We start from the raw sequence: 26,568 nt of genomic DNA, 5'->3' as shown, positions 1-26,568 counted from the left end.
TACCATATTATCTCACAATTGTGTAATATGATTGAAATATTTAATCTTTATTTTACGGTGCACAATTTATTTTCACCATAGAACATTCAGACATGCATGCTGTATACATAATAGCTCATGTTCATTTACTGTTAGGGTGTAAATAAATACAGTTTAAACATATATTTGTAAATAATACATATTTAATACATTGATCATTCAGACTTAACAAAAATACTGGTGTGGTAAACAATATTTATTTTATTTGAATGATGTCGATATATGAAATGTGCGTAAATATTTTGATAAGGGATTAGTTTCTCAATGATTTCTCTGTTTTAGTGCGAAATGTGGCTTTTTGTATATACAAATTCACATTTAGAATGTTTTCCATCTTGCAATTACAGAGGTGCCGTTTAATATCAAGGTTTTGGCTTAACATTGTTTACACAGTTTTCTTCTTAAAGGTTGGTTACTATTTCCGTTTGTTTTGTGAGTTGGTATTTGGCAACTATTTCCGTTGTGTGAGTTGGTATATTCGTTTGAGTCTTCTTGTCAAATTTTCAACTGTTCTTCCAAATATTCAGCATTTTAACCTATTGTATTATTTAATAATTGATTGCATAGTAAATTAACGTTTGTTCCAGCATGTAAATACAAACATTATTTATAAATAAAACAATCTAATTCATGGTGGCTATTTCTGGAATTGCTAGTTAACTATAAACATTAGTAAGTAGAGGAAAAAGCAGTGGTTTGACAATAGTTATCTTTCCTAGCAGATTAATATCCCTACGATTCGAATGACTTAATGACATTTCAATACATTCAATTTTGTTTAGACAATTGTTGATTATGGTAATCGATCACCTCCGAAGTTAATTTTAAGTCCAGTGTATCTTGAAAATTCATGTCGCATGTCTCACGTACAATTTAGGGATTATTCAGATTAAAAAAACACATATTTATGATCAGAGTAGTGAGATGTTTTCTTTCTATGGCTCTTATTGTTACATATTGATTCTGTGCTTTCCCTTAATTTAATAAAAATAATTTCTACACATATTATTAAAATGTAATCGCTTATTGGCTGTTGTGCGCGACAAACCCTCTATTGATAGAAATGTTATGGTGTTAATGGACATAAGCACCTCGCTGTGTGTTTTTGGAATGCAAGTTATACTTTCATGTTTTTGTGTAATGGACAATAATAATTTATACTTCCTATTACGAAATGACATTACTTTTTCCGAAAAACGTTCCAGAATTAGTCAGTAAATACATCACAATCTGGACTTTTGTAATGTTTAATCTTTTAAAGCATTATTGATTTTTTTTAATATTAAGCGGCCCTTCATTGAATTAGATTTAGCTTTATATTATTGTGGTATATTTATAGTAGAAAAGGATGATTTTTAGTCATATTCATTTTCGTTGTCATTCTTTTTTGAGTAATTCTTTTTAGAAATACAGAGCTTCTATTGAATACCATCTTTTTGCTCCTGCAACTTATCACCGTTTCCTATTGTAATAAAAGATATCTACTTGATTATATAACGATTTGATTAAAGCGAGCAAATGCATTTAGAAGAGTATTTTCCAATGATCTATCCATTTAGCTCAAATACGAATAAGAAACCCTCTAAGTTTACTTTTTCTTACATTGTTAAAACTTTGCATAGGTCAAGAAATAGTGAATATTAACCGCGAATTATTGACTCTATAGAGCACTTTTCCACGTGCATATCATCAACACGTATTTAATTGTCACTGATGGTATGATATGATTTATAACATGAATCAATTGTAAATTTAATAATTTTAGAAAACAACTTTAAGAAGTTAGATAAATATCAAGTCTAGCCTATTGTAATTGTGCCAACCGTCGCAATGTATATGGTCGGGTAGTGCCGCTAAGATATATACATTTATCTTTTATATTGTTATCTTTAGATAGATCGATTGCGGTCTTGTTTTGCAAAAAATATTTTTTTGTATCGTTAAATAATTTATAGAGTAAAAGTTAACGTCTTATACGCAATTGAAATCTATGAATATAATATATTCATCATTTTAAAATCTTTATTTTTAAGAGGGGTTTACAATAAGATGGGTGTATCTTTATTAGACCTGTACATGTCAAACTTAATAGTACGCAGTTATCTAGAGTCATTTCAGTTTTATTTACTGTGATTTGTAAGTTTTCTCTAAACAAAACGCACATTTGCACGAAATGAAGTGCTCAAAACGAAAATAAATATCACCGTACCAATCTGATTGTATTCTAGTTGTCATATCAGGAGTAATCTTACAATCTTGGAGACAATACATATGTGAATGGTTTCATTTGAAAAAAGTCAAAGAAATCACTTTTTTGTTTATAATTTTAATTGAGACCCCTACAGATGTATGATATTAAAATTCACATAACCCATTTATATACAGGCATGAATAAAATAAAACTTTACAGATACATTGTTAAACAGACATATTCGTAAATTCAGCATCATGATCTTTTAAATTCTGAATGTTATGAAACAATCAATTCTGCAAGCTAAACTCAAACAGACTATTGTCCAAGAATTCAATGCACTTAGCGAGGTTCAATGGTTGGGAAATCACATGAAAACAGATGCAGTAGCTAAAATACTTTTGTATAAGCGGTGTATCACATAATAATCCAGCAATTGAAGAATTATTTCAACACAGGCATTTTCTCAACTTTCAAATCATGAATTAATAAAAGCCTTTGCTGTAAAACACATAAAACTTGCTGTTGCTTTTAACGGCCACCGGAAAAACTTTGCGAAACCGAAATTTCGCAAACTTAAGTACCCTTTTTCTTGAAGGTTTGCTTATTTGTGATAAAGTATAAGATAAAAGTCTAACTTGTGATTAATAATTGGTTATTTTTGCTTGTTAAATGCGTTTTCTTCACTATGAACTTTATTTGCAAAGTTGGGGTTCCCATGGGATTTTTGTATTTTCCCATGGGATTTTTCATTATCCCATGGGAATTTAGGTTTCTCCCATGGGATTTTTCTCCAGCTTTTTTTATGGGAGAAAAAATCCCATGGGATTTTCAAAAACATAAAACACGTTCGTTTGTACTTAGTTATCGATTTTAAGCATTGTTAAAGCATTTGTGCTTATTTTCGTTCAATTTACTTTGATAGAAAAAAAATCCCATTTTTTTATGGGAAAAAAAAATCCCATGGGATTTTTTTCTGATTTTTAGAGATTTATTCATGTAACCTTCAGAAACACTACCTTTTAACAAATTATGAGCATTTCTCGCGATTTCAACGCGTTAAATCGTGTTTAAAAAAAAAAAAAAATCCCATGGGATTTTTTTGTCCCATGGGATTTTTTTGTCCCATGGGATTTTTTTCCCATGGGATTTTTTTTTCCAATTGGATTTTTTTTAAGGTATAAGTTTCTAAAGGCTATATAATAATAATAATAATAATAATAATAATAATAATAATAATAATAATAATAATAATAATAATAATAATAATCGTGCTCAATATGATGAATTTGTACTTTTAAGCGACTAACATATTTATTCGAGCCGATCGTCGAGTCCGAATGGTGAGTATAAGAGCAATTTACCAGTACAAATAAATCTCACTTGTTTAGAGAACGCTACCGTACTATAAAATAATCTTGATAATAAGTCATATCATTTTTCGACAGAAAATGAAAACAGTATCCATATTGATGTCAGCAATGTCCCCTGCTATGATAAATATTGACAAAATGAAAAACCTTGACAATAATTCCGTGTCGAATACGCATTAGATTATAGCAATCAATTTCATATAAGCATTGATAAGATAATATGCGAAAATGGGTCTTATGTCAAATACGGCCAGCGTAGCTCCATTCCATAATGTCCGGTATTAAGTCACGTCAAGTTTCGTGGTCGAATTATAGCATAATAATCATTTTCACATTACGCGAATCATATGAGTTTCCCTACATATATTGTGTTAAAATTTATGTTACACTAATGTGCGATGATGAAAAGGGGATTTCGGTAATTCTACATTCGCCCGCCTAGTACCGAAATCCCCATATTTACGCCTTAAAGGGTCAATAGGTCATCGGTATGAATGGTTTTTGACTTCACATGAATGTTAAGGTGCAAAAAAATGATATTAATTTTAATTATTAAGCACTCTTGACAGCATTAAGTTGCCTCTCAGTGGGGATTTCGGTAATTCTACACTAGAACTTAAACGCGCGCCGGTACCGAAATCCTGCTGTACAAACCTTCCAGTGTCAACAAAATTATTAAAGTGTTTTTTTTCATTAGCAACCAGTGACATGTATTATCTCCCATTCGGTTACTTCTTTTGGAAAATAATGAGCGGGGATTTCGGTACTGCTACATTCGTACGCCCAGAGCCGAAATCACCCATGTTTACGCCAATCCCCCATATTACGCCTTAAAGGGTCTATATGTCATTATGTTTGGGTTTTGGCTTTGCATTAATGTTGATTTGTACACAATCATATTAGTGTTAATCATTTAAACACTCTTATCAGAATATTTTTTCCATTATTAAATAGTTTATTAATGTGAAAAATGTGTAAACGAATGTAAAAAAGGTAAATGTACATTCAAAACATTGGTTACACAAAAGTATATGTAAATATAACATGACATAGCGATGGTCAAAATTTAAAATGCCGAACCTACAAAAACGCAAGTTTTCAGGAAACGTATATTTGCTAAACATTTCTTACACAAAATCAAATAAATATTATTTTTAACATTTTTCAAAGTGTCTCATGATAGAGCATGTTCGTATGAAATTATTTTGACGTTAAGTTAAGAAATCTGCTGTAAAATGTATCTTCGTCATTTAGAATTGCATTTATGTGATGCTTCGGCAAATTGGACAGTTAATTGTAATGGATTTTGTTTCAATAGAATGATATATTCCACTGTTTTCCATTATATATAGCAAAGCAATGCGTGTTTTTTTCTGTTTTACACGGTGGCACAGAGGTGACAACCGCAATTCTTTATTGATATTGTGGCCTCAACCTAGTAACTTTTGGGAACAACTTATAAAGTTGTGGGAACAACTTCATAAGTTGTGGCTTCAACTTAATAACTTGTGGAAACAACCAAGTACGTTGTCCCCACAACTTATTAAATTGAGGCCTCAGCTTTGTAACGTGTGTCTACAACTTCATAACTTGTTCCCAAAACTATTTAAGTTTTGGCCTAAACTTAGTAATTTGTTCATTTAAGTTATAACTTCAACTTAATTACTTGCGGGAACACCTTATTAAGTTGAGGCCTCAGCTTGTGGCGACAACTTCATAACTTGCTTCAACTAAATAACTTGTGGGACCAACTAACTAAGTTAAGGTCATTACTTTAAGTTTAACCAATCAGATTGGCCGTTTCATCTTTACCGTTTTATCACAATTAGTACCCCTTATACTACTAGGTGCTCGGGTTCGAGCGCCGGTCTGAGCACTATCTCTGTCAGCTATAGATCCGCCGTTCGAACCCTGTTTGAGCACTTGCCATGTAAGCCATGGATTCCAGATTTGAGCCCCTATCTGAGAAATCGCCAAGTTAGCGACTGGGTTCAGGTTTCGAACCCTGGTGTGAAAATTAGCCACATAAGCGACGGATTCCGGTCTCGAATCCAGGCCTGATAGCTCTTTTTTTAAACGATGGTTCTTTGGGTTTAAGCCCCAGTCTAAGGACTTGCCCTGTAAGCGACTGGGACCCCAGTCTGAGCATTCGCATCCTACGTAACGGGTCCCGATTTGGAGGCCCTGCCAGAGCACTCACCATGTATGCTATGGGCCCCGGGCTCAAATCCCGGTTTAAGTACTTACCATTCAAGCGAACTGACCCTGATCCAAGTCCTAGTCTTAGCGCCGGACCCGAAAAATGCGGGATTTATAGCTTACATGGCTAGTGCTCAGACCGGCGCTCGAACCCGAACACCCATAGCTTGCGAGGCGAGCTCTCATTCCGGGACTCGAAACCAGGAAATGTTGCTTACGGAGCTAGTGCTTATTTAGGCAACCGGTCGCTTAGAAGGCGATTGCTCAGTATGGTATGTTAGCGACGGCTGTTTGGTTCGAGTCCCTGTGTGAACCCGTAGCTTTCGGTGCGAACGCTCAGACTGAGGGTCGCAACCGGGATCCTTCCCTTACTGGGCAAGTGGTAAGACACAGGCTTGAACCCGGGTTCCATAGCTTTCTTGGCTAGTACTCAGACTGGGGCTCGATTCCGGGACCTGTCACTGTTGGTACAAATTCGCACATCGGAATTCAAGCCTTCGCTTATAGGGTAAGTCCTCAAAACCAAGGCTCGATCTAGAGACCCAAAGCTTCTTTCATGGCTAGTGATCGTACAGTAATTCGGACCCCGGGACCGTCGAAAACTCCAAATTAGCTTTTAGGACTAGTGCTCTGACCGTGATTCGAACCCAGGGACCGTCGAAAACTTAGGCATCTAACACTCACCTCGAAAGCGATGGTTCCCGGGATCAAGCCCCGGTCAGAGCAATCGCCCTTTACAAGAAGGGTCCCGGGTTAGAATCCAAAAACCATGGACCACTCTCTTATGAAGCGAGTGCTTCGGGACTCGAAACCGGAATCCGACGCTTACGTTGCTAGTGCTCAGACCGGGGATGAAACCCTGAACCCAGTCGCTAACAAGGCAAGTGCTCAGACAGGGGCTCAATCCCGGGATCCATAGCTTACAGGGATAGTGCTCAAACCGGCTCTTGAAACCGAACACACAATAGTTCGAATATAAGGGTACTAACAGTAATAAAACGGTAAAGATGAAACGACTTATCTAATTGGTTAAACTATGTTGTGGTCCAAACTTAGTAAGTTGTTTCCACAACTAATTAAGTTGTGGCCTCAGCTTAGTAACTTGCGGCCAGAAGTTATTAAGTTAAAGGAACAACTTATTATGTTGAGACCTCAACTAAATAAGTTGTAGGAACATGCTATGAGTTGTGGCCACAAGTTAAGGCCTCAACATTTTATATTTTTTTAATCTCTTTTTGCGTTCATCAATGCTATAAAATGTACATCATTGAATTATTCTATCAGCAAAAGTTTACGTTTCGACAATTTACCTTAAAAAATACATGGCTATATTGATGCTTCAATGTATTAATTAGCGCGCAAAATGCCGAAGTTACATTTTTTTGCAGCTTCGTCATTTTGACTTCAACCAATTGCGGTTCGTCATTACATCACATGACTTTTTGAGCTGTTGCGATTGGTTAACTAATTCGTTATTTTGGGGGTAAATGCGCATCGATTTTCCGCTTTGCACAGTATCAAAATCGCGAAATGCCTAAACATGTAGGTTCGGCATTTTAAATTGTGTCCATCGATAGTAATAATAAGTCTTCAGAAAGTATTTTCCAAACAAATCTGATGAAACAAATGATATCGTACTACCTTATTTACAATATGCTATACACTTTTGCAATTTAGTTATCAATGTTTAATCAAAGCATAAATCAGCATATGTTGCCTCTTAGCGGGGATTTCGGTAATTCTTAACAAGCACATAAACCCGCGCCGGTACCGAAATCCCCGCTGTACAAACCTTAGGTTTAAATAAAGGGAACAATAGTATTTTTGGCCAACAAAAAGCACTTCCGCGTCAACAAAAAGATTGAAATCATGTCAGAAACCCAGCTTTTCATTGTATATATTGCAATACACCATCGGCCGCCGAGAGCGGAATACTGCGCTTGGCCGCTAAACAATGTAGATTGCATCAAATTAAATGTCAATTTTCGATTTTATTACAAAAATAAACACTGCCTTTTTATAAATATGTCAAGCACGTACACTTAACAAAAAAATCGATATATCTTTATGTAATGTAGAAAAGTAAAGCGCTTTATATATAACAATGTTTTATAATGTCTCTCTGGTTGAGAAAAAAAAACTAAACAAAACCATGTAGAACATATAATATGTTTTCATAATTAAAAAAAAATATTTAATGATGCACGTGATGTTTTATAATTGATATAAGTTCACGTGTCATTGAACGAGTTAAGGGAGAGATGCGAATTAAATTACACATAATTAAAAACTGATACTATACTGTCAGCTTGATTTATAAATTGTGTTCCATCACGCCAATATATTCATTGTTCCATGAAATTGTGTATAAAATCAGAACGATTGAAATTATGTCAGAAATCCTGCTTTTCACATGAAATGATCTTTAACACTTTATTTATTCCAATCAGGAAAATAACAAATACAATAATAGGGGAAGTCTATACTGTGTATTAGAAACTTGTTGTGGTGATCCCTATCTAATCCGCTCAATACACATCCACCTGGCTACTGTACAGAAAAAAATAGATTTACTTCCAAAATAACTGATTTCATTAATTGCTAACTTGTTGTCTACATTTTAAATTAACAACGATAATGGATCAACATCACCGTTGCACAATTATTAAGTTCACAGTAATCTGTACTTTAAATAGAGCCTAATTAAAGACGGTGCTAATAAAGAACAAAGCGTGAATGTGGATATTAAGAAATTAGATCCTTTTTTGCATGACACTGGCAGTATATCATTTTATCTTATATAAATAATCGACATTTAAGACATGGATAAAATTAAAATAAGACACATTTGCATCTTTTATTTCTTGAAAAAAAAATAAGCACGCAGTCACATATAAATAAGATACATTGAAGACACAGAAAAAAATAAATAAGACACATTTGCATCTTTCACTAAATTTTCTTAGAAAAACATGTGAAACTGAAGAAAAACATTTATTACTGACACATTATTCTAAAAGTCGACTGACAACTTAAGTTCAAAGAGGGATTTACAATTAAATAAGATCCATTTTCGCATGATGCTGGTTGTAGAGCAAGCAATACATTTCTAACTGACACATTATTCTAAAAGTCGACAGGCAACATTAATTCAAAGAGGGAACCACAATTAAATAAGATCAATTTTCGCATGATACTGGTTGTATAGCAAGTACATGTAGTCACATATTAATTACATCTTGCATTAGTTGCAATAATTTTGTTAAGTGCGCGTGCTTCTGAACGTTGCGTTAAGCGAGAGTGTTGTCATTTTGTTAGTTTTATATTTTGGTATTATGTATGATTATTGCTTGTTTTGAATTTGAAATAAACGCTTTCTGGCAAATAAGCATCGTCTTAATTTTAATACAAATAATGAACATTTGACATACAAAATTTCCAATAACATACCGGCAATAACATTATATATATGTTAATTTCTTTGCATGTTTATACCGAAATTATAGCCGACATCGGCAGTTAGGGAAATTTTGTGACACACTTTAACACATCAAACATGCATGATAGTTCTTTTTTCATATGATATTCCCCTGGTTGCTTACCGGTGTATTGGTGCAGTTGATAACCCCGCCGGGACTACAGTAGGGTGCTAATACACACGTGTATCGTGTTCAATACAATCGTCTTTATTTTAATACAAATAATGAACATTTGACATACAAAATGTCCAATAACATATCGGCAATAACATTATATATATGTTAATTTCTTTGCATGTTTATACCGAAATTATAGCCGACATCGGCAGTTAGGGAAATTTTGTGACACACTTTAACAAATCAAACATGCATGATAGTTCTTTTTTCATATGATATTCCCCTGGTTGCTTACCGGTGTATTGGTGCAGTTGATAACCCCACCGGGACTACAGTAGGGTGCTAATACACACGTGTATCGTGTTCAATACCCGATCCATGCTACAACGTGTAAGAACGGGAATTTCGGAAATTCTACCTTTTTAAGCTTGCGCACCTCTAATGGGCACATATCCAAATATAATTTAATTAATTATTTTCCTAATCAGCATCATTTCACTAAACTACATGCAAATTTGTAGGTAGGCTTTCCATGCTTAAAAAAATAAACCGATTTTTTCAAAACCACCCTCACGCTCGGCTTTTGTCCAGTTTATTTTCACCCCTGGAGTATATAAAAGTTCCATAATTCATTCAAATTTCCAAATATGGGCATGCAGTTGGTGTGTACAGATGCAGTAAAGGTGTTTAAAGTTTAAACAAGATGAAATAAGTATTCTTTTACAGACATTTATTTCTTACAAATTTTAATCTATGGAATAGCGCCATGAAATGTAAGTGATTTCAGCCAAGTAAAAATTGGGTCGGTTAAAAACAAAGTGTCATAAAATTCAAAAAAGTATCATTTAAGTTATATTTTAAACTAAGTTTTTATAGAAACACTATATACAGCAAAAATACAAAAAATAGACAAATTTACCGTTTACTTTTTTAAATAAAAATAAAAATGCAACATGCATCATTCGTATTTTCAGCAGTAAATTAATCAATTTAGCCATAACGTTGTTTTAATTTTAAAATTGAAGGATGTGCATACAATTTTCAACATATTTAACAATAAACATAGCTTATGTGCTATATTAAATCAAATTACGTTAGAAAAGAAATAAAACGCGTCGCAAAAAGTATGCGATGTCGGCAGGAATCGAACCTGCGCGGGAAAATCCCAAAAGATTTCTAATTCATCGCCTTACCCACTCGGCCACGACAACTTCACATCTGTGTAACCTTAAATTAGATATATATAAGTAAACAGGTAAAAAGGCTCGCTCGATCTTTGAAGAAATCGCGAAATCGTATTTTCAGATGATAATTGGATCAAAGTCAATATTTATAGTGAAAATAATGTAATCTAAATGAATAAGTTAAACATATATCAAAATTCGAAGTTTGAAAAAAATAAAATGCATCTCTCGGAAATAAGCGATCATTGAAGATCGGCAATGGCTTATGTATGAAGTGAAAGGACAGTTGAAAGTTTCCATTTTGCACGTTAATGATTCTGATAATATGGTGACAAAGGCAGCAGTCATATGTAGTATTGTGTTTGACCGGAGAGTAGCGTGATCTGTGTCGGTGTTGGGCGCTCTGAGGGCGCAATCCGGCTACATAGGTACATAGGAACCTCTAGTGGCTATAGTCCAAGGATCGGGTTCGGCAGACAGGGAACATGTAAATTTTTATATGTATGTTTTATATCTTAATTACCTAAACGTATATTTATCCTGGTTACTTATTTACTGGGGTTTGAGTTAGTCGCAATGATTGTAGATACGTTGTACTATATTTAGTAAGTATTTGGAGGACGAGTGGCACGGGCACGCGCTTTATTATCACTTATGCAAGGAACGCGTTTTGTTTATATATACGTATTTTTGATATTCCGATAGGCTTAAGGGAGGTAACTTATTCAAGTAAAACGCGATATTTTTTGCGATGCCTTTTTATAACTCTTGTTTAATTAATTACATACGAATATACAGCTAAATTTAAGATGATTTTTACCAGAAAAAAAATTCGGAGAAAGATATATTGAGATTTTGATATTCCATAGAATGCGAGTCTCCATATATATTTTCTATTGCAGGGGAGGTAATTTAAAAAGTTTAAAGTCTCCGAATTGGTCTTTGTTGTATCTATTTACGTTTATTTTCAAGCTAATGGCGATTAAAAAATTAATTATTATTAGTATGTGCTCACATGGATATTGGTACGGATATATCGTGTTCATATAACTGTTACTACATCCATTTCATTTATCATTCAGGTCGGGCTACACAAATCTCGTGAAGAGGCCAGTAGGACCTGTAAACAAACTCTCATACACACGCTCTTCACTCATCGTGGCGCTAGGCGATATATAAGACCGATGTCATAAATAATACTGTATTCGCTGGTATTTTCGGTTGATATGTTTGATTGCTTAGAACGCAATGAATATAGTGTATTTATATTTAATCGAAGTGAGCGCATTGTTGTTTCTGGCGGTATTCAATTTCTGGTAATAGTTTCGCGATTAAAGACGTCGGTTCTCGGTTAGGTGTGGAATGTTCTTATTTGTTAATGTGCCAAGTGCTTAAAGGCGGTTTATCGCACTTTATTAGTCGGCGTTTCAAGAGAATGGGTAATAAATGCAAATCAGTAGGTGCTTAGAAGACTTAAGTACGGCAAGAACCACAACTCACTCTGCTAGGAACGATTACCACTGCCTGTCTGCAGCAGACGACAAATGATTCTGCTCTAGCAGTGAATGTATATACCAGCTTGTAAACGCCATTGGCCAGTCTAGTGTTTATCATTAAAATATGCACATATTGGCTGCTTTCATGGAAAACGAGGCTTAATGCACGTCAAATAAGATTAGCCTGTGCACAATGATAAGCATATGCAATGCGAACAAGCTAATCAAGGACGACAACAGCGAACAACTTCAGTGCCTTCAGCGCTTTGATTTATAATATACATTATGTCCTATGTTATATGGCGTATAGCTACTTATATATGTGCGTATAAAATATGTTAACCGTCTTTATTTTTTAAATAAATGAAATCATACTGAAACTCTCCGAATTGAGGATTTATATGTTTTGATGAGCTGTCAAAGATTATTACAAACAACAATTATTATCTTTTTTAATGCAGACACTTTAAAAGACTGTGGGTGTGGACCCAGGATCCTGCTATAAATCAAACGGAAAGGTACTTTAGGTACTTAAGCTACGTTGAAGAAACTCGGACATTGTTGACGCCCTGTCTTCAATAAATACTGTTTTTGAGTGAGGTAAAACTTACAAATGTATTTGTTAGCCAATTGACGTTTATCGTGGTATTTTGAAATTATTTTTAAAATAACTGGACTAAGCATTGGTTTCGGTAGAAAAGTACTGCAACAATTTCGCTAGATTTGAACACATTTTAACACTCCGCATTATGATATTTTGATTCAATTTTTCATATTTATACCAAGTGAGTTTTCATTTGACCGCCTTGCGGATACAGATCCATTAGCATGTGCTTGTGTATTATAATAACAATTAATGAGTTAATTTACTACTTACAGTATCGTTATTTTCATCAACATCATCGTTTTCATTGTTATCATCATCATAATCATCAACATAGTCATCATCTCATCATTATCATCATCATCATTATCATCATCATCATCATCATCATCATCATCATCATCATCATCATCATCATCATCATCATCATCATCATCATCATCATCATCATCATCATCAACATCATCATCATCATCATCATCATCATCATCGTCATCATCATCGTCATCATCATCGTCATCATCATCGTCATCATCATCATCATCATCATCATCATCATCATCATCATCATCATCATCATCATCATCGTCGTCGTCGTCGTCTTCGTCGTCGTCGCCCTCGTCCTCGTCCTCGTCCTGCTCCTCCGCCTCCACCGCATCATCAGCAGCAGCAGCGTCATCAGCAACAGCAGCAGCATTATCGTCACTTTCACCAACAACATCGTTATGGTCGCCATCGTCGTGATCATCATCATCAGTGTCATCATCATCATCATCATCGTCATTGTTATCGTCGTTGTTCTCCTCCTCGTCGTCGTCATCGTCATCATCGTCGTCATCGTCATTCTCATCATGAAGAATTTCAACAACCGTAAAACCTATCGCTCAGCTCATTTTTGCAGTGAATTTGGATGTTATATCAAATCTTTTTGATTAATAGAGTTTGCTGCTTAATGTATTAATAACTAAATAATAATGTTGATAATATTGAAAATAAATGGTTTCAATTTTATTTATCCATTTAAGATGCAGTATTTGACCAAGTTAATTTGTCGCTAAAAGTATTCATTACACATTCAATCTAAAAAGCGTTACGAGTTGCTATTGAAACTATAATCGCATTCCGATAAAAATGGTGTCTGTATTAGGGCCTGTTTAATTTCTACGCTTCATTGCAATTCATAAAAATATTTTTAAGGGTACCGGTATATCTAGACACACTCTGTTATCCAAACAATCCTTGTGATCATAAACAAATAAACAATGAAATATAAATAAAATTAGATGATAAAAAATGTTATCTTCCTTTTTGCTGTTGCTAGTTATCAACAGAGTAGCAAAACTTTTAAATATAAATTATATTCAATTCATAGCACGCTTAAAGATTTGAAGTTTATCTAAATCTATAAGCACAAACATATTTATGTTTGTTAATACAAAGCTGTAGCAGTTTTCTGATTGCGCTTGAAAAGATGTGATTGTTGTTGTTGCATTAATAGTATCATTAGTTTGTATTTCCAGATTAGGTATTCCACCATACATTTTGTTTTTAATCAGATGTCTTATAATTGGCATTGCAATATTTCAATAACGAGTAATCAACACAATTGACTTTATGTATTTTTAATTGTTTATCCATATTATCATTAACACTTGAGGGAAAAATAAGCTGTGTCATTTTTTATTTTACTTATGGTTCAGACAACTCTGCTTTTACTATATGCCGTAATAATTATAAGTTTCCGTTCACTTAAAGATATTGTTTTTCGTGTTGGAAAATTTAAATACGAAAAATATTTAGAGACAAGTGTGTTATGTTTGTTTGTCAATTATTTAATTGAAGTAGAAATAATACATCAGTGTACATAATTTTATTGTGTTGTTCCCTTCGTTCTTTACTTTAAAAATACAACTTAACAGCTTTGCAATCAACTGAAATAATATATAAAAAGTAAAAACAATAAACGTTTGGCTTTCTTAATACGATATCATTTCAAACGCTGTTGGAAGGAACCATTGCTTATTAGAGGTTAACAAGGTAATTTACCAAGTACGCAAATGTAATGGTCGATTGCCCTTAGGCATGATTCTGTTTTATTACTTTAATCCGGTTGTAAAAATGCATGACCGAAGGGTCATCAGATAAGCAAAAACAGGGCCAAAATCTGATAAAATAGCGCTGTTTAGCTGACTGTACGAAAATCCGTATGTCCGAAAATTTAGAATCATGAAAACATAAATATTTTGGCTTAAAAAGGAAATGTAAGAAAATTTAGAATGTAAGAGAAAATACGGTGGTTTTATGGTGTTTAAATCGATTAGAAATAGCAAAACCTAAAGACATTATCTCAAGTGTGATTTTCAAATGATTTTATATGAATGTACACACACGGTAAAACTAGTCTATTAAAATGCAATACCTTCATTGGTTCTCATGTTTTTAATATTTATTAAACATAGGTATTTGTGAACGCTTGTTGTTATATAATATTGAAATGTACACGCATACTGAACATAAAATCATTAGCATAACGGCTAAGTTGGTTTTTACTAAGATTGCAATAGTGTTTATTTTATTATTATGAATCTTATGAGGATAATTTTGAAAGTATGACACAGAGTATCTGAAGAAGATATATACATAATCACATATGTTGTTGTTGTTGTGGTTATTGTTTCAATATTTTTATGAGTATCATACATTCAATGACGAATAGCTATTAATTTGTCATACAAACACCATAATTATTATTGGATTGCGGAGATTAAACAAATCGATTCCCTTGTAACTGATATAACTGATACATTTTTTGAGCGACAATTTGAAACTAAATCTAGTATTATTTAAATTTAATTATTTTAATTGCAGACTTTTTTTATTAACCCCAATTAATGTGTACGCAACGTTTCTTTTATTTAAATCGCTGAGTACGAAGCATCAAGCTATTTTTTAATTAATTGACAGTGATCTTTAATGTATGTCATAATATAAATTGAAATCAATCTTAATTAAAGCTTGAGTGGTTGGTTTGTTATAAGTTTTGTAAATGTTGCTGTGGGATATGTATGCACAATAAATACTATTAACGCTCTGGCATATTGTGATGGTGATATGATTATATATTGCACAATAAATATGTTCTTGTGATAATATTGAGGCTATAATTAGTTTTTGAATTAAGCTAGCTAATTTCAAATAAGATACAAACACATCCCAATCCTAAAATTATCAGTAAGTTATAGTATTGTTTGCCTCTAGGCGCATAATTAATTGAAGGCCTAGTTTATCTGTTAATCCTCGCCCCATGTGGTGTCCCAGTGGGTACACTGATATTAATACACGATGTATTGGTCCACAATTAAATCTCTTATAAAAACATGTCTCTCAGGTGACTGAAAAATGGCTGTGTAGATACAACAAATACTACTACAACGGAGACTAAGATAACACATGTTACAATTAATTTGTCTTCCTTGCGTTCTTCTTATACGACAAACACTTCTAAAACAAAAAAGCAAAAAGCCGCTACTGCTACTGCTTCGGCTACTCTTACTGCTACTGCTACTGCTGCCGCTGCTGCTGCCACTGCCACTGCCACTGCCACTGCCACTGCCGCTGCCACTGCCGCTGCCATTGCCGCTGCCGCTGCCGCTGCCACTGCCACTGCCGCTGCCACTGCCGCTGCCAGTGCTGCTGCTGCTGCTGCTACTGCTACTGCTACTGCTACTGCTACTGCTACTGCTACTGCTACTGCCACTGCTACTGCCACTGCCACTGCCGCTGCCACTGCCGCTGCTGCTGCTGCTACTGATAGTGCTACTGCTGCTGCTGCTTCTGCTGCTTCTGCTGCTGTTGCTACTGATACTGTTACTGCTACTGATACGGCTACTGATACGGCTACTGCTACTGCTACTTCTACTGCTACTTCTACTGCTACTGCTAGTGCTACTGCTACTGCTACTGCTACTGATTCTGCTACTGCTACTGCTACTGCTACTGCTACTGCTGCTGCTGCTGCTGCTACTGCTACTAATGATAATAATTCTCCTTCTTCTTCTCTTTCTACTATTGCTAGCGATGCTTCATAATTTATTTTTAAATGTATCATTTTGTTAAAACAGGAAAGAACTGTTATATATATTTTCTTAAAGGTGTAAAGAATCTAAACTTTTCTGCGATTAAAGTTTTATTTAACTGGATTAGTATAGGCCACATAACAGACGCTATTGTACTGATTTGTACTAAACAACATTTTGTCATAATCAACAGTTTTAACATGCCGCAGTTTCCTTGGAAGTTAACCTTTGATTGGAGTTATGTATAAAACATTAACAAGGTATTTGTTGACAGTTTGTCCTGTCACAATTATATATTAGTTGAGCCAAACGTGTGATAAAGATCTCTTTTGGGGTGGCGATAAATACTATTTATATTGTTCAACAGTGGGAGACTGAGAAAACATATGTTACAATTAATTTGTCTACTTTGCCTGCTTCTTCTTTATATATTTTTCTTGCTAATCGTTTAGTTTTATTTAAGTAGGTATATCAATTTACATTTTTTGATAGATATTTATTTGGATAGTAATAGTATGTTTTATTTGACTTGACATCATTGAACCGGTTTATTCATTGATAAGATCGGGATCTCCACAGGTGTTTAATCTCGATTGTTAGGTGGGGAGAAGGGTCCGAATGATAATGTTGTCGTCGGCTTACGAATCACATTTCACAAGTTTTAGACAAATATGCATACGTTATAAACCTAATTTAAGTATTACATAGATAATAACTTATCTTTATATTGATGAACTACGTTTAAGGTATAAAACTATAATTATCTATGTGTTGTGTGCCGCATACATACCATCTTGTTTTTTTAAATTTGATCACAACGGTCCGAAGTCATAAACATTCATTATGCATGGTTGCTAAAGCACAGTGTATACTAACTAACCTATGTTTATTGTTGTTTGCTAGGGTTATTATTTTTTATTCTTATTTTTTTATTTGGGGGGGGGGGAGGGCTTTTATAGAAGATATCAACCAGTCCTTCAATTAACGAAAAAAAATATTGGTATAGGAAATATAAAAGAGTAATAGACAGCTTCATTCATGCTGTTCTATTATGGTGTTTTAACGCATATAATTATGTATGGTTGATGAAGCACATTGTATGCTACCGATGTTTATTGTTGTTTGATGATGATGTTAAGTTGGTGTTGCTGTTGTTGTTAATGATGATGATGAGGAGGAGGAGGAAGAAGAAGAAGATGATGATGATGATGATGGTGGTGGTAGTAGTGACGACGACGACGATGATGATGATTTTGATAATGATAATGAGATTTGAATTAAATTAATGCGCAAAGATTTTTCTTTTTAGCGGCCAAGTGCAGATATCTGCGCTCGGCCGCTGTAAGGGTTATGTAATATTTGCAATCTACATAGGAGTCAATAGCAGATACCAAGCACCATATGCTTATGAGAAACAAAAGCAAAATATTGGCAATCGCTGAAATCTCGAATATGACTTAATCATTTTATTAAATGAAAACCGGTAACTATTTTAAACGGTTATTATATTGCAACAACTTAGCGTTGTTTATCCAAAAGACCATTGTTATAATTACAGGGACGTCAATAGGCCAAACTATTCAGGAAATATGATTTGAGTCGTCAAGGATAGATTTTGAGATCAATGTACGTCCGATGAGATTTAAAGGGAGTTGGAGGCGTAGGGACAGATTCGTTCGAGTACGCGATCATTTGAGAACAAATAATGTTGAAGCTTTATCGGAATTCCGGAAATTTGCGATCGGTACCGATTTTTCCAGGTTCTTTTTTATTGATTCTGATAAGTTAGTGGCCGGCACGGACATGAATATTAACTGACGAAAACCTCTTCGCTACTTTCCGAAAATCTTCGACATGTTGCAAATATCCGTAATATTCCGCATTGTACTCACCAGAAACGCAACTAGAAAGACTACAATAAATCAATTAGCTACGGCTCGGGCGGGGATTTACCTTTTATCCCTGTAAGGGACCTAATGCCCCAGACTACCGGCTATTTTTTCCGGAATTCGAACTTGATACACTTGATATCCCTGAATTAAATATTTATATCCGCAATTTTGATCTCTAGAGTGCTGACTGTTAGTATTGTATTTGACTGGAATGACTGTCGATTATGTGTTTTTAAGATTAAAACAAGCTTACGAAGAACTTTGTGTTTGCTTTTTTGTACGCTTTCTTTTTAAAAATGTATTGTCCGCCACGGACGCAACAATTGACCAAATGTACCAGATTGTGGTCTCTTTAAAGTGCTATGTTTTTACTGCCGTGATATCTTTAACAAACTACACATTAGTGATCGTGGACGTTTTATACTCTTATTGAATTTGTTTCCCCAAAATATGCTCTTCTATTAGTAGATGTTTAGGTGACGATGTTCTAATTATAGATCTTACACGGCTAAGAAACACTAGATAGGTCTTTGCAAAGAGAGCTGTTGGATATCGTGAATGCGTTCAATGTGGCCTGTTTATTTCAGAAAGCTATGTGCAATGTTTTATGGGGATTTCTATTAAATTGCCAATTGCAAAATTTGATTTAATTCATTCGGACCTACAAGCGGGAAACTTCTTCATTAAAATTCAATGGGCTTTTAAGAAGTTCGTTGAAAGGCCAAATTTGACGTTAAACAGCAACGCCGAAAAAATTGCTACTCAGTCTTATTTATCACTTTTTTTGTAAGATTTACCAGTAGACGTTCTTCAGTGAAATTAAGCAAACACACAGTGCCGACAAATATGGAAGGGTATTTAGGTAAAAATTACATCCTTCTTTGTGACTGTGTCATGATTCTTGATGGTACTTTCAATTAGTATGTAGACACCTTTTCATGCTTGATGAAATTTACATCTTGCCTGATGTCCAATGTCTATTTACATTCTGCTTAATGGTATCATGCATATGTACAGATGCAACATTCTTGTTCGTTAATTGCATGCTGCATATGTGTATGTTGGTTTGTGCAGAGAGACTTGTGCAATAGGCGCAGTGCATAATGGAATCAAATATTAATGCGTTTAATAAATTAACGCGATGGTAAGATGTGATTTTCACCCAAGCACAAAGCAACATACTATCATGCATGATACAATGATGTCAATTGACAGTCATTCCGAAATGCTACGGAGGACTACGGAAATTTACGGCGTATAACGGAAATTTTATGTTATAGGAGAAGTTGCGCACCTTTGTAAGATATTTGCTACTGAACCGAAATTAACCGCGTGTTTGTAGACTTAACTTTTTTTTGGTTAATGACTAACCATAATTTTTGTACAGTAATTTACCTTCAATAACCAAAGAAAGTCTATGGATATATTTCAATATATGCTACTAATGCATGTATGCAGAGCTCCAGATAAGACGCTTAAAGTCGTAAAAAATTGAATTAAATTTAGTAAAAAAGTAGACTTAAATTCTGTGCGTACGGTTACACATTGGAAAAATAAAATAAGAATTCAAAATTTGTGATCATGCGTAAAACTCAATATCAATGCATATAATGTAAACATTTTATCAATGAGTTCCCACTCGTCTAGGCCCTCATTACAATTATGAAATCAACAGCACTTTAACGTTATTATGAATAACAGACCATCTTTACAACAGTCGAAAAGCCGAACGTTTTCCATTATCTGGTCCTTTTATCGCAAAAAGTCTGCTGTAACCCGGCAATTGTCATGAACTCTTCTTAGACTATAAACCTTAATGCGGATGTGCCAAAAATTATATTTACCTGAAAAAAAAGAATTAATAATAGACTTTAAGGCTGGATTATTATAGAGTGTAAACCAAGATTTTGCTGAAAAAGTTATCTGGAACTTTGCATGTATGTTGAGAGGAAATCGATTACATAATTTCAAATTTACTAGAGTACTTTTATATTGCACCACATAAAATGCTATAAAACTATAATATTGAAGTGCACATATAAACTTTATTATAGATGGGTAGGTATTTCGTGTCAATCTCTTTCACATATGAAAGAGCTGTTGGTCATGCTGCTTTAAGTACATATAGATGCATGACACAATTTAGATTAAGCAAAATAAAACACTAGGTATTTGCCAAGAGTCAAATATATACGAGCAGTAAGAGCGTAATCGTGCACAGCGAGACTTACTCATGTAGAATTGAAACTCTTATTGCTTTCTTTCGAAATAATTTCATGTGTCCGATCTAATATGCAATATGCCCGGTTTTTTTTTTTGCGGATTAATGTTCCGTTTTAGATCCATAATTAACGAATGCCTCAATATTTTCAAAAATTAACACCGGAATAAGGTTCACCGACATTTTTTCATACAGATTGGATATAAATATTATAGAGTTTAACAAAAAATACATTAAGCCCTGTTCTCCCGGCACACGTGCTGGACACACAGGTGGTTAGCGTGTGGCTATGATAATAATTAGTGAAAACATCTTTTTGAATGATAAATATTCATATTAAAACGAAAAATCAAATTTTCTATAAAAAAATCACTATCGTTTTATATATAACAAGGTATCCAACTCGAAATCATCCGAAAACGGGGTGCATCGTTTTGAGCAGCCATTACTAAATTAATTTTGCAGCGATTTTCATGACCCGGTCTTATTCAACGCAGAAATGAATTTCCTTTTAGGAAATGTATATATATTGTTATATTTCTACACATGCTGGGTCAAATTTTAAGAACTGAAGCTATACATAATTCGCTTGACCCAGTTGTGATCGATCAGACCGTATTTATGAATGAAATCTCCAGTTGTAAAGACACAACTCCGCATTGGAGCAATGAAATCACTCTTGTGTTTAAAATGTCAGTTGGTTGAAATGTATGTAAACAAAGGTTTGAAAATGCGCTGGACAGTTAGTTTTGATGCATAATGCTACGGCAAGCACGGTAAGAATGTTTTTTCATACGTTTTATTGAATTATGGTATCGAGGTTCGTGAACTTTGCAGGGAAAATGCCCTTTTCCCCGTGAAGATTTCAGTCATGAATACTCTCTGATCGATCACAGCTGGGTCACGCGAGTTGTGTATCGTGTTATTTCTTAAAAGTTGACCCAGTATTTGTAAAAATATTGCAAGACATATACATTTCCAGAAAGGAAATTTATTTCTGCGTTGAATAAGACCAAGATCGTGAAAAACGCTGCAAAATTGATGACGTAATGGCTGTTTAAAACGATGCATCCCGTTTTCGGATGATTTCGAGTTGGATACCTTGTTGAATATATATTTAACTTATTTTTTTAAGAAAAGTTGATTTTTCGTTATAATATGATTACTTATCATTCCAAAATATGTTTTCACTAATTAGTATTATAGCCACACGCTAACCACCTGTAGCTGGACACTTTTAAAAAACACTATACAAATTCAAGTACTTATGCACTTAATTGATTGTAAACAATGACGGTTGAAATCCGTGCGTGGGAATTTTTCTGGTAACCAAGAGCGACGTCAACGTTCATGACAAACCTGTTTATATGACATTTATTTATTGGTTTTTTCCAACTTGATTGAAAATTATGTTTTATGATATTTTAATACATGTAGATGAAGTAGTTGTTTTCTCAACGAGGAGTACAATAGTTGTACAGTACTAGACACGAGTACTTGTAACTTTCAGGTTTCTCTTTATACCACAGACATTATATAGTCATAAAATGATAAATATGTGTTTATAGAAATTGTAATTATAGCATGGTAAACAGACTAGAGAAATCTGAAAGTTTCACTCACAGGTCTGTGGCAATGGGGGTTTGGGCTACTTTATAAATATGAGGTCGATATGCAATGCACATCGGTAGATTACGTCTACTGTAATTATTTGGACTAGGGAAGGGCCACAATTCCAACACATCAGCCCCGTTATGTCCTGAATTAAATACATGTATAATTTCTTGAGTGCCAATTGCATCTTACAAATATCAAAAACATTCACGGCAGTCAATTCATTGTGTAAACCTACTGGTCTTCATGGCAATAATGAACGTATTTAGTTTAATGGAGATTATATAACGAAGGGAACTAATTCAGCTTATTCAGTTTACTAGTCAAAATGATTCGGATGTTTTCGCTTTTTTTTCCGAAAAGTAATTTATTCAACAAACGGAAAATAAACGCGCGCCACCTGTTGTCATAATTTAGTAACTTGCATTCTGCTTACTGCCTGTTGCTAACTGCCGTTGTTAATGACGCTTAGTGGCAAAACCGATTATGACTGGTTTCAGGAATAATGAACACACAAACATTGGATAGTCACCAAGCATGTTGAAACAATCATCAAGTATAACCGATAGAGAACAAGCATGTTGGAACTGTCATGATGCATGTTAGAATAAACATCACGCATAATGTAAATATTCATCATGAATGATGTAATGTTGCAGCAATCATCAAGTATAAACGAATAGACAACAAGCATGTTGGAATTGTCATAAAGCAAATTAGAATAAACATCAGTCATAATGTAAATATTCACCACGAATGATGTTACTTTTACCTAAATATCCTTCCATAGACATGTGTTGCTACTAAAATAGACATAGAGATTTGAGCATTGGGAGTGACCTAATCATACTGTGCTTTAGCAGTATTACGGAATACCGTTAGTGCCATCGTGGTTACACATTAAAATCCAGAGGGCGAGAACGCGAGAACGCGATAGTACAATGGCGACAATGTGACAATACGATGATGACAGGGTGACAATACGATGGCGGCAATGCGATAGTACGATGGCGACAATGCGAGAACGCGATAATACGATGACGACAATCAGACAGTGCGATGACGACAGTGCGACAATACGATGGCGACAGTGAGATAGTACGATGGCGACAATACTACAGTTCGATTGTGCGATAATACGATGACGACAGTGCGAAAATACGATGACGACAGTGCGACAATACGATGGCGATAGCCGACAGTGCGATAGTACGATGGTGCCAATGCGATAACGCGATAGTATGATGGCGGCAATTCGAAAATGCGATGGCGACAGTGCGACAATACGATGGCGACAATGCGATAGAACGATGGCGACATTGCGATGATACCACGGCGAAAGTACGATATGACTATCGCATTGTCGCCCCCGTACTATCGTACTGCCGCCATTGTATTGTCGCACTGTCGCATTGTCGTCATCGTACTAGCGCGTTTTCGCAATCGTACGAACGCATTGTCGCCATCGTATTGTCGCACTGTCGTCATCGTACTTTCTCGCATTCTCGCCCTCTGGATTTTAATGAGTATCCACGGTGGCCCTAACGGTATTTTGTACAGTAAAGTGCGTAAAATCTGGAATAACAATCTATATGCCGAAAACAGATGTTGAAAACCCGACTTTGTTTTATAAGTAGTAGTCTAAATATACAATGAGTTTTCCGAGCATTAAATAAACATATTAAAATAAAATTCATGTTCGTATCGGTTGAAGTTCTTGTTAATAGTAGAAGCAAAGAACACAATAAAACGCTGATTGGGCTTACTAATTTGAGGCAAGAAAAAACACATCGCGCTATTATATATAACATATAACGCGCATCCGCAAAGTTCGAGCGCCCGTCTCGGTGCCGTCGTTTCCGGTGAAAGTTTCGCACAAGAGCTACCGAGTTTGGATATGAGACCACGAATCATGGCTTGACTTGATATATCAGTCAGCGTAGAACCTGACCAGACTGCGCGGTTGGACAAGCTAGGATGGACCAACTTTGGCCGCATATGACATAAGACCCATTTTCGCATGACGCGGGTCATCTGACCTTTATAATGTGTATATAGCTTTGAATGGAATTTGCACATAGTTTTTGGCATGGACTTATTGTTATGTAAATGTGTTGCACGCTTTCAAAAGCAGAGGGCATATCTAAGATCAATTATACTACGGAGTTCATTTTCTGTTGCAAAATGAAATGCAATAAAGATTGTTACTCAGCGGTGTGTACAGTATGACAGCGTTGTCTGTCTGCGATGCATTTATACTGGTTCTAAGCTGGCATACTCACCAATTGGACTCAACCATCTGCTCGAACAAGAAATGATAAGTTCTACTAGCATAAACCTTTAATTGTAACTCATTTTAAAAATATTCATGTTATTTATATTATTCAATTTATTATTCAAAATTATAATTATTATTTCCTTTATTGTTGTTTTTCGCATTAAGAAACTTATTCGGCTTACGAAACTGAAAAATCCCATTGGAAAAAAAAATCCCATGGGATAAAAAATCCCATGGGATAAAAAATCCCATGGGATTTAAAAATCCCATGGGATTTAAAAATCCCATGGGATTTTTTGTTTTTTTTTAAACACGACTAAACGCATTAAAATATCGTAGTTGTTCATCATTTCATAAAATATGATGTTTCTGAAAGTTTCATGAATAAATCTCTCAAAATAAGAAAAAATCCCATGGGATTTTTTTTCTCCCATTTAAAAATGGGATTTTTTTATTACTATATATTTATATATATAATTGGCATAAAACCAATATACAGTCCTTAAATAACGTTAAAATACTTGCAAACGCAAATAAAACACGTTTTTTAAAATGTTCAAAATCCCATGGGATTTTTCTCCCATTTGCAAATTATGGGAGAAAAAAAATCCCATGGGAGAAAAAATCCCATGGGAAAATCGAAAATCCCATGGGTAAATGCAAAAATCCCATGGGAACCCCAACTTTGCTTATAAATTTCATAGTGAAGAAAACGCGTTTTTTGAGTAAAAATAACCAATTATTAATCAACGATAAGACTTTTATCGCATACTATGTCTCAAAGTAGCAAATCTTTAAGAAAAAGGGTACTTAAGTTTGCGAAATTTCGGTTTCGCAAAGTTTTTCCGGTGGCCGTTTTTTGCCGGATACTAATTCCTCTATATTCTTTTTTATCAACATTTTATCTAAATCTACCTACATGTTGTACTAATTTTTGTTTACTTTTTGACTCTCAACAACACATGTATTTAGATATCAATACTTAAGAGAAAACATAAGATCTATATACCACTCCAGTAATGAAACTGAACAATTAAATACTTAAATATTGAAATGTTTGTTTTGCACAAAAACAAGTCATATCATGTCATATAATTATATATTTAGATAAAACGGATGCTGTCGGAAACAAATACCTGATTGTGGCCGCAATCGACTTCGGGACCACGTACAGTGGATATGCGTTCTCATTTAAAGACTCTCCAAATGACGTCAAAACTAACAAGGGTTGGACTGCCGGATCTGGTCAACTTATCTCACTTAAAACATCAACAAGTGTTCTTCTCAATCAGAATGGTGAGTTCCATTCATTTGGATTTGATGCCGAGGACAAGTATTCGTCTTTGGCAGGAGAAGGAAAACATCATGGTTGGAGATTGTTTAGAAGATTTAAGATGGTACTACACAATCAGGTAAATCAACACATTTATAATTTACTTCAATCTTTTTGGCGCACCATGGTCTCTTTTTAACATATTTCATGAATGATTATTATTTTACGTACACGGTAACTGGCAAACAAATACAAATGTTGTCACAATTGAATGCATAATTATGGTTGTAAAAAACGTTTACAACGAACGTTTTTAGGGCATTTGCCCATATAAATTACAATATATATATATATATATATATATATATATATATATATATATATATATATACAATGTGCAATGTTCTATTCGATAGCATTATGCAATCCTCTTCAGCACAACTTTTCTATAAATCTAATTCCATTGTGTCTTCTGTGTAAACGCTCAATACATTTTGTAACACATTCTCGTTATAAAAATAATAAATGATTA

General features: G+C 34.4%; 1 protein-coding gene across 1 annotated transcript in view; it reads left to right on the top strand.

Moving 5' to 3' along the window:
* LOC127863752 (heat shock 70 kDa protein 12B-like) overlaps positions 1–26,568 on the top strand; it is a 35,673-nt gene that overhangs the window by 6,244 nt on the left and 2,861 nt on the right. The window contains exon 2 of the mRNA XM_052403393.1: positions 25,871–26,175. Within this exon, the coding sequence (XP_052259353.1) occupies positions 25,871–26,175 (305 nt within the window). The remainder of the gene's footprint in view (positions 1–25,870; positions 26,176–26,568) is intronic.

Source organism: Dreissena polymorpha, unplaced genomic scaffold (genome assembly GCF_020536995.1).
Source record: "Dreissena polymorpha isolate Duluth1 unplaced genomic scaffold, UMN_Dpol_1.0 chrUn033, whole genome shotgun sequence".
Lineage (NCBI taxonomy): Eukaryota > Metazoa > Mollusca > Bivalvia > Myida > Dreissenidae > Dreissena > Dreissena polymorpha.
This window is presented reverse-complemented; position numbering and strand designations above follow the sequence as displayed.